Raw genomic sequence first — 15,986 nt, forward strand, 5'->3', positions numbered from 1 at the left:
CCTTTCACTAGAATTTGAATATCACAACTGGATATCCCAGCTCAAGCATGGGCTTTACTGTACTCTTGCTCAGTGATCTATGGCTCCTGGCAGCTTTCTTTCTCTTCCCATTTCCAAGTTGTTCCAGCTCCAGACATGAACTGCCTATACTCCATGAAAAACAAATTTTACAGATTAACCCAGAACAAAATGGTAGCTCCCTATAACCAGGGCAATGTAAGGCATCTGAAATGTTCCACAAAGTGATTTCAACTAATTAACTTCAATTTTCAAACTTTTCCTTCCTTGAGATTTGATCGAAGATGTTGTTTTAAAGATTAGGACCTCTGGCCTTCACTCCATCACTTCCAACTACTCCTTTGGCCCACACTTGCCACCTCCTCCACCAATCTTTGCCCTTATATCCTCCATGCAGACTTGCCTACAATTAAACATGAGCAAACTACAAACAATGCTAAAATGAAGAAGATCTAAGTATCTATTAAAGCTTTCGCCATATGAAGCAAACATTCCTATTTGTTCAGAAGAATTAAGGATATCTGTTCTTAGTGTCAATGGATGGGTGTAAATAAGGTGATAACATTTGTTCACTTGTGGAATGTGGCGCAGTACTTCCTTTTGACCCTGAGGGTTGAAAACTGTGCATAATTTACAGTTGGATGTTGGATAACTGAGTTTCTGGTTTATATTAAAGACTCTTAACAAAACTCATACTCAATAGGAAAAGAACTTGTACTTTAATAAGCTGAGTGGAATATGTACATATTAGAACAATTTTCATGTATACCATACTGACCAGATTTTAATTTATGAAGCTCAGCTCCCTAATTTTGACTGTTCTGGAATGTGAATGTCTCATTACCCTTACAAGCTAGGAAAACACAAAGCTGAAACTGAGATAGTAAGAAAGTTGGAAGATGTTCATACAGGAGAGACAGACAGAACATTCTTCTGTAAATTACATTCATTGAGCTAAGGGTTCAAGGGACACTAGCTGACAGAGAGGGGACAGAAGCTGGTGGAAAGGTTAACTCTTTGTGGTCTGAGTTGAGCATACACTTGTTTGTCATGGATTGATTGTGTGTTGTTCCCAGAGCTCAAGATCCAGGAATGTTATCAATTTAATTTGCATTTTGGGAATCTAAGATTTTTTTTTAAAAAGCCATTTTATAGGACTATGGTACTGGGCATGTTAGCTGATTGAGGTTACCTCATGACCTTTTCTACATAGTACATCATAACACGAGACTGGACTAAACTATTAAAAGGGAGCTTATCTAGTTAAGGCATTTGGCCTGACTTGATCACGGTTTCCCACTTTGAAGTGCGTGTAGCTTAATTAGTCACACGTACTCAGACCTGTCAATTAGTTTCTCTTCCTCTACAAACTTAAGGACATGTGGTATTTTTTGTAATCTCAGTACCAATTTTGGTATAAAGGTAGTTTGTTTGCAGTAATACAGAGAGTAACTGTGTTCATGTGTATGAGACATGAAGTCTATCCATATATTGTCATCATAGATGCTAACCAAGGTGTAATAATGTTATTAATTGTATGAAGCCAATATGGGTGTTACCTACAGAGCTGTATGATAGACCAGTTTGCTGGTCTTTGAGCTACAATAAATTTGCAGCCCTAAACACTAAAAAAAATAAAGAGAGTAGCCTGAGAGAACTCTTGGGAGTAAGAGCTGGCGTTGCTACTCTGCTAATGGTTTTAAAACCTTAGCTAAAAGCCTGGCTTGTAAGTATCTATGTGAAGTTGAAACATTGATGCCCTTGGTAGATAAAAGGTAATAATTTAAACTAAAGTGTCTGTAAGTTTTATATTCTGGACTACTACGGAGTATGATCTCCGGGACGAACCAAGAGAGGCTTACAGGTCGAGTCCATTAGGGATTCCCTGACAATCTTAAACTGGCAATCTTTAAAGTTTCAAAACTTTTTCGAAGTGAGCAACTCAGTTGCTAAGCTCATACAAACCAACCATGCAGCATAATTTCAAAGTTTGTAGATGATACGAATATCAGAAAGTAAGGAACAGCGAGGATAATTACACTTCAGCAGGACATAGATCAGTAAAAGGCACATTCATGGCAGATAAAAATTTAATGCAATGAAGTGTTACAATGAAACACTTTGTTTCCTCTCCTCATTCTTCACAGCAAAGTATGTAGAAAATTTTCAACGGGTTCAGGAATAGTGTGACCTAGGAAATTGCATATAGACTATATAGACAGCAAGACAAGTTTTTAAAAATGTTTTAAAAAATCATATGAGATTTTGGGCTTCATAAATGCAGGCATGAGATTATGCTCGACCATGAAAAACCACTGGTCAGGCCTAAGCAGAAATATTTTGTTCAATTCCGGGTACACACAAATTTGCATCAAGGATGTGGAGAAATTTAATAGAATAGTGGTGGGAGATAAGGAACTTCAGCTACCTGGAGAAACTAGACAACTGGAGATTGACTTCTTGAGTTAAGATTCAACAAAGGTGTTAAAAATTGAAGCACTTAATAAAGATGATAAACTGTTTCAATGGCAGAAGTATGGTAGGTCAAAGTCACACAGGTTTAAAATAAGTGGGGCAAAGAGAATTTTCTTTTAAGATTAGTGATATGATGATTTGGAATGCAGTCCACAAAAGGGTGGAAGCAGCAGATGCAATTGTGATTTTCAATAAGCTAGTGAATAAATACTTGAAGCAAAGAAAATTGCTGGGTTATAAAGAAAAGGCAGGGAAGTTGAAGTATTTGATTAGGTCTTTCAAACTCCTTGATGCATTACATAAGCCATACAGTTTGTTTGTGTTCTCTAAGATTCAAAACTAAATTTTATTTATTTTTACAAGATTTGGATAAATATAGAATTAAAATGGATATAGGCTGGGGACGCGTAGGGAAAAAAAAGGGCAAGTTGGTAGAAAATGTGAAATAAAAGACCAGCCATTTATTCCCCTTCTCTTTGGTTTATAATGGTTTTCTGGAAAGCAACTAATTACATTGTGAACATATTTATACTGTCTACCTCAATAGTGTTTTCTGGTTCTGAATTCCACAGCAATTATGCTGTGCATGAAAGATTTTAGTTCTATCTTCTTACTCCGAACTCATGAATGTTTAAACATGCATCACATGATATTTTAGTTCTTCAGCAGACTAAGTTAGTTCCTCGGTTGTCCGTTGTTTTGATAATCATAAAATAGGATCATTCACATTTTGATTCCTGATGGAATGTCTAAGTAAGTCACCTTAGTAATGTCACATCAATACACGTGAAGGTTCACAATAATAACATGCATCGTGATGTAGCTCACTTTGTGATCATAAAAATGTGTGGAAAAGGTGAATGAAGTTAGCAAATTCTAACAATTCCATTTTAAAATACTAACAATAATTGGACTTAATTACAAAATGTGATTGACAATAAGGCATTTAGAACTGTTTACTACAAACAACTGAAAATATTGTAAACCAAATATTGCTGTGTTCAATAAAAGGTTTAATGTATTAATAAAATGGAGCAAAGTCATGGACCATGAACCGCTAATGTTGTGAATTCTACAACCAAATAATAAAAATGGTGAAGTATACATCATATTTCAACATAAATAATTCAGTGTTATTAGGCTCAGATTGCTGTACAAGGAGTTTACGGCCTCTTGTTTATCAAAAACATTGTCAAGTATAAATATAAATTTATATTTTGATTCAGGAACTTCATCCTCATTTCCAGACTATTTTTTTCGAAATACACAGTCTCTAAACTTTTGATAGAAAGCACTGTTGGTAAACAGGCTCAGTAAAATGAAGGCTAAAGATTTGTGTCCAATATTAATGAAGATGCAATTAAGAGAAAGGATTTTACATGTGTGAATATTTAGCAAAAAGGTGAAATCAATTTCTGTACACAGTTTGCATAACAAATAGATTCCTTTGGTACAATAATGGAAGTAAATGGTTCCATTGAGTTTTCTGAAAATATGCAGGTCTTAGTAAGTCTTAGCGTGCTAGACAATGGAGATATGGAATATTTTCCAATAATTCCACAACTCTATGTGCTCAGACAAACATTATTTCACTTGTACAGATTTTCAAAAACTGCTCCTCGTTACCGTGGTTCCAGAAACACTTTCATTAATGAAATATGTTTGGATCCGATACTTAACCAGATTGAATAAATCTAAAAAAATAAATATTTATAGACTCAACTTAGACCAAAACAGCTATGTTAGTCACTATCGTATTCCTCTATCATTAATTCTTCATCATCTTTTTGGAAGGATTGCATTATGGTCGGTTGTGGTTGGCTACTTGGTAGATCTCCTGCACCAGACTGACTTGCATTGCTGGTTGAACACAATGTCTGTGTCTCTGATGTTGCTGTTGCCTGATCATGTGTTAATGACGGACACTGGGCAGAGTAGTCTTCATTTTCTAACTCCAGAATACTTGGATCCTTATCTGTTAAAGTTTCCAAAGTTAACCTGAAAAAAAATCCAAAGCAAAAAAATGTTAAGTGACAGCATTTCATGAATGTTGCAACCATTGAATAGTGACACATTGTAAATGTTGAAGTCTTACACAATGAGCCATTGCTAATGCAAATATAAAGTCAACTCTTAGCACTAAAAACTTCAAGTTGTAAATTAAGTAAAAGATTACAATTCATGCAACACGGCAATTAACAAAGTTCAACTGGTAGCTTGCACCCACTGAAAACATCTCTTCAGCATTGATCCAGTTGCTGTCAAGCATCAAAATAAAATGGACCCCTGACTTTCTGGTGCCTCACTGTCAGCTTCAAATGATTAGATCTACCATTCCTTTAGGCTGAAACAGTCCAATTGCACAATACAAATACAACACTCTTCTGCTCAAGACAGATCTTCCAAGATATGAACCCAAGTAATTTTTTGATCTTTAATTCCCCCTTTTAAAACTAGAGAACAAATTTCCTGTGGTGTTCTTCACAGTAAGCTAACTGAAAAATTGTTTTCACAAGGACAGGAGAATGCATAGTTGCAAACTACATTTACACTGCAGCCAAGAAACAGCGAGGCCATTTGCTGTGGGAAGAATGTTGCAAAACGTAAAAGGGTTCAGAAAAGATTTAAGGATGTTGCCAGGGTTGAAGGTTTTGAGCTATAGGGAGAGACTGAATAGGCTGGGGCTGTTTTCCCCAGAGCGTCATTGGCTGAGGGGTGACCTTACAGAAGTTTATAAAATCATGAGGGACGTGGATAGGGTAAATAGGCAAGGTATTTTCCCCCGGGTGGGTGAGTCCAAAACTAGAGGGCCTAGGTTTAAGGAGAGAGGGGAAATATTTAAAAAGGCACCCAAGGGGCAACTTTTTCACGCAGAGGGTGGTGAATGTGTGGAATTAACTGCGAGAGGAAGCAGTGGAGGCTGGTGAAATTACAGGTTTAGAGGGAGATGGGCCAAATGCTGGCAAAAGGGACTAGATTTATTTAGGATATCTAGTCAGCTTGGACGAGTCGGACCAAAGGGTCTGTTTCCGATCTTTACATCTCTATGACTCCAAGGGACTCAGATCATGCAACATTACTTCACTGGAGTTTCAATTTAGATTAGATTTCAGATCACAAAGCATAGTTGCCCTGCATTTTTGAAATAAATGCTAAGACTGCTACAGGTAATGATATATATCAGAACCCTAACTTAGCAAAACCTTAAACTAGTTTGTGGTAGGTTCCAGTTAGCAGGTGGAGACATTGAAACTTTCAAATATGAAGTGTGATGTGAAAGTATTTGTTCTCAGCAGTGTTAACAGACCATTTTTTTAATGTTAGATGGATGATACATAGATACATTACAATGTATATATAATATGTATTTTTCATTTAAGGATCACCAGTCTCTTTAATTCCTAGACTGATATTTAAGGGAGATTTTTCCATTCATGGAGCCATTGTTGTTTTTTTTCAGCACAAAGATCTGCAGTACGGATTAAAGGCATCCCAGTAGTGCTGCAAGGTCTACCACTGACTTAATTTAACAGCTGCTGTGTGGTTGAGCTTCTTGTAGAGCAGCTTTCTATATTTGTTGCAGCTTTCCATTGGCAGTCAAGACAGAGGAGCCTGCTTTATTCAAGAGCCTTTCAAACAACTTATATAATCTTGAAAACTTATATAATCTTTAAGGAAAAAGTCTGGTCAAATCTGTTCTGTACTTTGGGAGAAGGTCCATGGACTATTACCTCAAAATGTATACAAATGCAGCCTTGAGAATTATTTGCAATAGCTTTCACATTTTTATCTAATTTTTTTTTTTACATTACAGCAGAACACAATATTCCTGGAACTGAAAATATTGATGATTACAAAGTATATATGCAATAGGTGAAAACATTTAGTAATAAGAGCAGTTAAACATTTGCTCTTTTTTTGTCCTTTCTGCAGTGCTTGCAGAACTTAAGTACATTTTAAACCAGCATTTGCAAAGGAGAAACAAACTGAATTTCAGACTGGCCCAAAATAATCTTCATAACTCGAATTTAAGTTCTTATTCACAAGCAATTAAAACCATCACAAATAACTAGATTTCAGCACCCTCTCTCCTCCTCAATTTATCTCAAGCAATAAAAATTATGTAATTCAGTTTTAACCCCCTAAAGATAAAATGTACAGAATAGGCAACAGCCTACTCAGGTATTTCTCAGATAATGTATGTTTCAGCAGCGTGATTTGGCTATAACAATTGCTGAAAGATTAGGGGATGGTATTTTGGAGAATGCTTACCTCTGTTGGCAATAGCGTGATTCCAGCGGGAATCGGTTTGTGCACTTCGTTCTGTGCATGCACAGTATGCAGGCCGATATCTCTGCGTCATTTTGTATATGTGCTGGTGTCCTTAACATTCTGTGAATGAGGCGTTTGCACATGCGCAACATTGGTGCCAGTCTTTTTGCCGTTCTGCGCATGAGAAGTCTCTTCAGTGTGTTTTGAGAAGATTTGTAGCTCAGATTGAGGTTTTGAATGTAGGTGTGCTCGCTGAGCTGAAAAGGTTTATTTCCAGATATTTCGTCACCCTACTAGGTGACATCTTCAGTGGACCTCATGCAAAGCAAAGCAAAGCAATGCTGAAAATTCCTGCTTACTATTTATTTGTTTGGGTTTCTTTGCTTTGGTGATGTCATTTCCTGTGAAGTCACTTCCTGTTCTCGGGGTGGTAGATGGGGTCAAACTCGATGTGTTTATTGATAGAGTTCCGGTTGGAACGTCATGCTTCTAGGAATTCTCGTGCATGTCTTTGTTTGGCTTGTCCTAGGATGGATGCATTGTCCCAGTCGAAGTGGTGTCCTTCCTCATCTGTATGTGAGGATACTAGCGAGAGAGGGTCATGTCTTTTTGTGGCTCGTTGATGTTCATGTATCCTGGTGGCTAGTTTTCTGCCTGTTTGTCCAATGTAGTGTTTGTTACATTCCTTGCATGGTATTTTGTAAATGACGTTAGTTTTGCTCATTGTCTGTATGGGGTCTTTCAAGTTCATTAGCTGCTGTTTTGGTGTCTTGGTGGGTTTGTGGGCAACCATGATGCCAAGGGGTCTGAGTAGTCTGGCAGTCATTTCCAAGATGTCTTTGAGGTAGTGGAGAGTGGCTAGGGTTTCTGGATGGTGTTTTGTCTGCTTGTTTGGGTTTGTTGCTGAAAAATCAGCGGACTATGTTCATTGGGTTCATTTTCAGATGTTTCGTCACCATACCTGGTATCATCATCAGTGAGCCTCCGGACAAAGCACTGCTGGTGATTCCTGCTTTCTATTTATATGCGTGTGTTTCTTCAGTTTGTGATGTCATTTCCTATGGTGATGTCATTTCCTACAGTGATGTCATTTCCTGTTCTTTTTCTTGGGCGGTGGTAAATGGGGTGAAAGTCAATGCATTTGTTGCTAGAGTTCTAGTTAGAAATGCCGTGCTATTAGGAATTCTCGTGCGTGATTTTGTTTGGCTTGTCCTAGGATGGATGTGTTGTCCCAGTCGAATTGGTGTCCTTCCTTATCTGTATGTAAGGATACTAGTGAGAGAGGGTCATGTCGCTTTGTGGCTCGTTGATGTTCATGTATCCTGGTGGCTAGTTTTCTGCCTGTTTGTCACAGTTCTTGCACAATAGTTTGTAAATGACGTTCGTTTCGCTTGTTGTCTGTATAGGGTCTTTCAAGTTCATTAGCTGCTGCTTTAGTGTGTTGGTGGGTTAGCCAAAAAAGCAGCTAATGAACTTGAAAGACCCGATACAGGCAACAAGCGAAACTAATGTCATTTACAAAATTCTGTGCAAGGACTGTAACAAACACTACATTGAACGAACAGGCAGAAAACTAGCCACCAGGATAGATGAACATCAACGAGCCACTAAACGACATGACCCCCTCTCACGAGTAGCCTCACATACAGATACAGATAAGGAAGGACACCACTTCGACTGGGACAACACATCCATCCTCGGACAAGCCAAACAGAGACATGCATGAGAATTCCTAGAAGCATGGCATTCCAACCGGAACTCTATCTACAGCCCCTGGAGAAAAAGAACAGGAAATGGCATCACCAACCCAAAGAAACCCAAACATATAAATAGTAAGCAGGTATCATGTACAGTGCTTCACCTGAGGCCCACTGAAGATGTTACCTAGTCGGGTGACGAAACATCTGGAAATGAACCTTCCAGCTCAGCGAGCAAACCTACATCCAGAACTTTTAGGTGATTTTTGAGCGAGCGTGAGTGATATTTTTTGCTGGTCTGTCCATAACCCCACTTTTCCCATGGGCCACATTAAGCAATTTTCTATTAAGCGAGGTTTCGCTGGAATGCAACTAAGACAATACAGGAGAACTATGTGTAAATAGAAAGACCTAAAATGTTATACTGGGAGAGAAATTCCTACATACCTTGCAGAGTATCTCTTGAAAGGAAACTTTCCTACATCTTGGATAAAATTAATTTGGGCTGTAAGCAAAACAGAAAATAATTTTGTAAATGTAGCATAGATGAAAAAAAAAGTGTAATGTCATAAAACTGCAGTCACTATTGTGCAAATAGTGATCTTGCTCTACTTTAATTTATCACAAGTTGATTTTTATTTCTGCTGCGTTTTCTTGAAAACGCTGCTCGTATGAAAGGTACTGAAACAGATTTCAAGTTTCTAATTTACCAAAGAAAGTTCTGTGGTTTAGTTTGGGGAACTAAACAAAACACCATTTTATGTTAACAGGTCAGACACAATAGCGGAGCAAGAAAGAACTGCAAGGATCAACTCATCCACATCAGTAACAAAATAATTCTATTTACAAACTTGTTATAGTCAAAATGTGAACCTTCCTGTCACATAGAGGATTGACAGTCTGCATTAGACAGTTTCAGTATTTATCCTGTGGTTTGCATTTCATCATTGTCCATAAATTATTTCCAAATAATCATTACAGAATATAGGGTGAATGTTCACTAATCTCTTACCTTGCGAAATCAAAATTAGTTTGAAGACAAGATGTAGACAGCAGAGTCTGGTCGCTTAAACCAACACTGAGAAGAAAAGTCCTACTCAATTAATTAGTTGCAGGACATTACCAGATATTTTCAAAGGTCTGGTGGGCATAGAAGATGAGTAGGAGAACTTAATTAGGTGGGTGGCAAATTGGTTTGGCTATAATGTCTTTAGACTAATCCAGAGCCAAAGCTAATCGTTTGGGGATAAAAACAAAAACGATGGAGAAATCCAGGTAGTCGGACAGCACTTGTGGTGAGAGAAACAAAGTTAATGTGTTGAGTCTGACAGGAATTGTCTTCAGAACTGAGAAAACTTTGTCTCTCAGCAGATACTGCCAGTCCCATTGAGTTTTTCCAGCAGTTTTTGGTTTTATTTCAGTCTTCCTGCATCCACAGTATTTTGCTTTAAAATGCCCTGAAGATATGGGATTCAAATGGTAGACGGTGACACTGAATTCAATAAAACCTGGGACTACCAAAAACTAGCCTTATATGGTGACAATGTAACTACTGCGTTCACAAATATATTTCGGGTAAGGAAATCTGCCATCTTTACCTGGTCTCGTCTACATGTCATCTAGACCCACAGCAATATGGCTGAATCTTAAATGCTTTCTCAAATGGCGTAGCAAGCCACTTTGAGGAAAAAAATCTAGAGTATCGTAAAAGACATGATACCAGAACACTTGAAAATCATTAACAGGATTGGGCAAAGCCATCAAAAGTTAATGAAAGGGAAATCTGCTGAACAAATCTACTGGAATCTTTGAGATTATAATGAGTATAGATAAAGGAGAACTTGTGGATGTGGTCTATTTGGATTTTCAGAAGGCTTTTGATAAGTCTGGGGAGTCTTGAACCAGGGAACAACCTCAGGATATGGGGTAAACCATATCGGACTGAAAATGAAGAAAAAATGTCAAAGGGTAGTGAACCTGTGGAATTGTTTATCACAGAAGGTTTCAAAAGCCAAGTCAGTAAATAAACTGGTAAACATTTAGATATTAAAGACAAAGAATCTTGGTAGAAATTGAGAACATGGCATTATTTTAAGATCATAGTCGGAGAATTCGCCATAAATCATAATGAATGGCAGAGTCATAGAGACAGCATGGAAACAGGCCCTTCTGCCAAAACTGGTCTAAGCTGACCATGGTGCCCACTCAGCTAGTTCCAATCGTCCATATTTGGTCTCTAAACCCTTCCCATCTATTTATCTACCCCAAATTTTTTTTTACATGTTGCTATTGTACCTGCCTCAACCACTTTCTCTGGAAGCCCATTCCATGTATGCACCAAGAGTAGGCTTAAAAAGGGCAAAATGACATTTCTATGTTGTAATAAAATGTTGCAAAGTCAAAACAAAGAAATAAAACTTTTATTAGAGTATCTGGCATCAACCTGGCTGCTGAAAAATCTTCCTCACTAACATCTGAGCCTTGTTCCAAAATTGAAAGAGCTGTCCCACACGTTAGTCAAGCCTAATATTGTCTGTAATTTATCTCATCAGGAGTATAACTATGTCTCAGATATCACCATCAATGGCTATGTCCTGTCCCACTGGTAAAGTAGACCGACCAGAGGTGATGGCAGTCAGGAAGTTGTTCTGAGAATAATCAGTGTTGACTTCAGACTTCATAACTTAGGTTAACAGTTCAAACATGGGCAGAGAAACTCCCCGATAGTCGCTTACTGTCATCCCATGACTGATAACTCAGCAGGCGAAAGTAAGGACTGCAGATGCTTAGAGTCGAGAGTGTGGTGCTGGAAAAGTACAGCTGGTCAGGCAGCATCCGAGCAGGAAAATCGACATTTCGGGTAAAAGCCATCAGTCATCCATGTTGACCACTATTTGGAGGAAACATTGAAGGATGAGGAGTACATATTGTACTCTGGGTGAGGGCCATGAATGTCAACTACTGACTGCGTTGGTGGAGTCTTGAAGGGCATAGCTGCTAGACTGGTTCTGTAGCAGTTGACAAGAAAACCAAGAGGGAATAATATACTCAAACTCATTCTCACCAATGTACATGTTGCATTTACCACTAGGTAGAAGTGACTCTGACATTTCTTGTGTAGACCAATTCTCATTTTTCTCCATGAGGATACTTCCAATTATCTTGAGTGGTACAACCACCAAAGTAAATGGGAAAATTTCAAACCGATCTAGCAAACTGAAAACTGGCCATCCATGAGGCATTGCCAGCTAACAGCATCTACAGACTTGTATTCAACCACAATCTGTAACCTCAGGCCCAGTACATCACCCACTGCAGCATCAAGTTATGAGAACAACCCCCATTCAAAAAAAAAACAGGAAGGCACGCCAGAAGCAACTACAGGCATACCTATACATGTGGTATCAACTTGGTAAGTTACAGTACAGAATGACCTGTACGTCAAACTGTGAAAACAGCATCAGACAGGAATGAACAATCCCACAATGGACTGATCAGATCCCTCGTCTATAGTCCTACCATATCCAGTCATGAACATTGGTGGACAATTGAATTATTAATAGGAGGTAGATTTGCATCCATCTTCAGAGTGGTAGATCCATCTCAGCCTTCTCCAGAGGTTCCTAGTGTTCATATGCCAGTCTTGATATAATTTAGTTTACTCCAGGCAATATTAACCCACTGGATGCTGCAAAGCTTACAGGTCCTGACAAAACACCAGCGATAATACTGAAGACTTGGGCTTCAAATCTAACTGTGTCTTTAACCAAGCTTTTCCAGTACAACAGCGACACTGGCATCAGAGTTACACAGCCAGGGTAACTCAGTTCCTGCCCTAAATACAAACTCGGTCCAAACATGGGCAAAGAATTTCAGAACAATTAGGAGTGACTGCCTTTGACATCATTACAGCAATTGAAGAATGGCATCAAGGAGTCTTTGCAAAACTGAAGTCAGTGGAAATGGGGGTGGGGGTTTCAGCTATGGTCTTTGCAGTTCAGCTATATACACTAGTGTCCTGCAGCTAAGGAGTTCCTCAGGCTAGTGTCCTGGATTTAACCATTTTCAGTTTCTCCATCAGTGACCTCCCCAGAAGTGCAGGTGCTTGCTGACAATTGCAATGTTCTGTTACATTCATGATGCCTCAAATACTGAAGCAATCCATGTCTATACATAGCAAGAGTTGAACAACATTCAGCAAATCAACTATTAAGTGGTAAGTAACATTCAAACAAGTGCCAAACAATGACCAATCCAGTAAGAGAATATTTAACAGTCATCCCTCGATATTCAATGGTATTACTATCACTATTGATGAATATCGCTTAACAAAAGCTGGGAATTCTGCAGCTCATAACACACCTCAATCTTCCCAATATCTTCCCAATATCACTGCCAAGAGGGCACAAGTTCAAAGTGTAATGCAATATTGTCAACATGCCTGGATAAGTGCAGCTCCAACAATACTGACACCATCTGGGTCATATTGACCCACTTGAATGGCATCACATGCATCAACTTCCATATTCAGTCTCTTCACCAGCAACGGACAATAGCAACAATGTGTACCACCTACAAGATACACTGTACTATTTCTGAACACCACCTTCAAAATTCTGGCTTAGTCTGTGATGCCCACATCTCATGAGCAAATAAAAAAAATTCAGTTTCCCAGTGGGTAAAAGTTTGCTGCCCTCAGAACCTTTCATGCAGGTTGGCTTTCCTGACCTTGATGGTAATGGAATGTCTTTGCATTCGTGAGTATGTCATGAATACACAATTACACCCCTAGCCAACTAGAATTATGTTCATGATGCAATCTCTTTAGATAAAAACAGGATATATATTGACAAACACAATAGGTGGTGTGAACCTGGCAGGGTAGACTTCTTCCTCCAAGCCCCTGAATACAAACCTTTTCTATTACTTGGCTGTTTCATAACCACGCTGTTTGTTTTTTGCACCAAATGTAGAGAGTATAACAGGTAAAATATCTCTGTACCAATGAGCTCCTGAGAAGTTTCAGTCAGACACAGAGACAAACAGTCTGGATTGTTGTATTTAAAGGTTTTAGCCTCAGAGGTGAATCTGCCAGACCTGCCAATATTGTGGATAAGCAAGATTGTTTGAAATGAAAAGAGGATTCAAAAGAAAAAAAAAGAAGTGAGCCAAGGTAAAGGAACAGGAAGGAATGAACTTAAAACGGGGCTGTTCTCATGGGCACTATGTGCTTTCTGGGGAATAGAGAGATTTAATTTGGGTGAAGAGGGAAGAGTCACAATGATAACGGCAAAAGGGAAGTTGCATATCAAGGATGGGGAACTCAATGAGGTAATGAGGCGTATTGCAGAGGGAAAACAGGTGGTGAAATGAAGAAGGTGTAGTGTAAACATAAGACTAAACATAGCAATGGGATCAGGAAGAATAGAAAAATGTGGGAAATTGTGAAATGACTGACAGTTATGGGGGAAGAGGCATGAAAGAGGAAATGAAAAAGCAGCTACAGGTATTGGTGGGGAGGGGGGAGCGATTGGGCTGTGTCCAGTGAGAGAGTATGACAGAGTGGGGAAGGTAGAGAGTCAACAGCTGGAGGGAAATGTTTACAACCACATTTTCTCTAAAATGGATTTTAAAATAAAGACTGTGCGATGTGCAGTTCAAATGAGAGAGGCCCATTCCTGTTTGTACATGTTCCTGCATAACACACTGATGGAAATGAAACACAAACTTAGAAAGCACCATTGCACAGGCTCTCAGTTAAGGACTTGGTGCTGAAGGGAAGCATACTGCAGAATAAAAGATATACAAGGACAGGTAATGGTCTAGTGGTATTATCACTAGACTATTAATTAAAAACTCAGCTAGTGTTCTGGGGACAGATGTTCAAATACTGTCATGGTAGATGGTGGAATTTTAATTCAATAAGGAATCTGGAATTAAGGGTCTAATGATGACCATGAAACCACTGTTGATTGTTGGAAAACTCATCTGGTTCACCGATGTCCTTGAGGGAAGTAAATCTGTCACCCTTACCTGGAGAGGCTCACTGTAATGTGGTTGATTTTTAACTGTTCTCTAGACAAATAGAGATGGGCAATAAATGCTGGCCTAACTAGAGATGTCTACATCCTGTGAATAAATAACAAGAACTCTTACAGCTTCACACCAACATCCCACCAAGAGTCAGATTATCTTCCATGCAGGTGGCAAACAGCACAATGTAAAGAGCCAGACAATAAATTTCTGGCACAGGGCAGAGTGAGAAAAGGGAAAACCAATCATGGAGACCATTCTGTATGGTATGCTTTTACCCAAAATAAAAGCTGCCTGATAAGGGTCCAAAGGGAATACTGAATTTGTCAAGATCTCAAATGGAAACCATTCAAGATTTGCATAAAGATTTGTAGCTCAGGTGCCAGTTGTACGTTCACTGAGCTGGGAAGTTGATTTGCAGACGTTTTGTCCCCTGTTCGTCTGTTAGGCATCTGTGGATGAAGTTGCACGGATATCTGTTCTTAGCGAATAGTCTGTAGAGGCATTCTTCTTTGTAGGTTGGGAGTGCTGCAGTGTGTTGTAGCTCTTTTGAACAGGGTCCTAATGCAGCTTCTCTTGTATGTGTTCAGGTGGTTGCTGATATAGTGCAGGAGCTAGTCAGCGTGTGGGGCTTTCCGTACACTTTTGTGGTGCATTCACCATTGTGTTCTTTCCACCATCACATCCAGGAATGGGAGTTGATTGTTGGTTTTCTCCTCTCTCGTAAATCTGATCCCTGCGATCACGGTGTTGATATGCGGTGTGTGCTCTCAATTTCTCTTCGCTTGATGATAAAAAAGTGTCATCCATGTATCTGATCCAGAGTTTGGGTTGGATTTATGGGAGGGTTGTTTGTTCCAATCTTTGCATCACTGCTTCTGCTATAAGCCCAGAGATGGCTGAGCCCATCGGTGTTCCATTGATCTATTCATATATTTGGCTGAAGTGAAGGGTGTCGTCCAGCACAGGTCTAGTAGTTTCAGCATGCAGTTCTTGTTGAGAGGTTCCTCATTGTGTTGTCTGTTCTACTTGTCCAGGAGATTGGTTATTGTCTCTCTGACTAGAGTTCTGTCAACTGAAGTGACCAGTGCCATCACATCGAATGAGACCATTGCTTTGTCCATGTCTATGTTTATGGTCTTGATGTTGTCTAAAAATTCCTGTGATGATTGTATGGAGTGTTTGGATCCCCTGATAAGATGTTTTCGGTTTTGTTGAAGTTCTTTTGAGGGACAGGATGTACATGTATTTGGAAAGGCAAGAACTGATTAGGGATAGTCAACATGGCTTTGTGCGTGGGAAATCATGTCTCACAAACTTGATTGATATTTTTGAAGAAATAGCAAAGAAGATTGATGAAGGCAGAGCAGTAGATGTGATCTATATGGACTTCAGTAAGGCATTTGACAAGGTTCCCCATGGGAGACTGATTAGCAAGGTTAGATCTCATGGAATACAGGGAGAACTAGCCATTTGAATACAGAACTGGCT

At 39.1% G+C, this 15,986-nt stretch overlaps 1 protein-coding gene across 1 annotated transcript in view; it reads right to left on the reverse strand.

The window, feature by feature from the left end:
• Positions 1 to 3,489: 3,489 nt before the first annotated feature.
• rad17 (RAD17 checkpoint clamp loader component) overlaps positions 3,490 to 15,986 on the reverse strand; it is a 59,308-nt gene continuing 46,811 nt past the window's right edge. Inside the window, exons 16-17 of the mRNA XM_043707967.1 lie at positions 8,910 to 8,967; positions 3,490 to 4,491 (exon numbers count right to left, since the gene is read on the reverse strand). Coding sequence (XP_043563902.1) covers positions 4,236 to 4,491; positions 8,910 to 8,967 — 314 coding nt within the window. The 3' untranslated portion in view covers positions 3,490 to 4,235. The remainder of the gene's footprint in view (positions 4,492 to 8,909; positions 8,968 to 15,986) is intronic.

Source organism: Chiloscyllium plagiosum, chromosome 2 (genome assembly GCF_004010195.1).
Source record: "Chiloscyllium plagiosum isolate BGI_BamShark_2017 chromosome 2, ASM401019v2, whole genome shotgun sequence".
NCBI lineage: Eukaryota > Metazoa > Chordata > Chondrichthyes > Orectolobiformes > Hemiscylliidae > Chiloscyllium > Chiloscyllium plagiosum.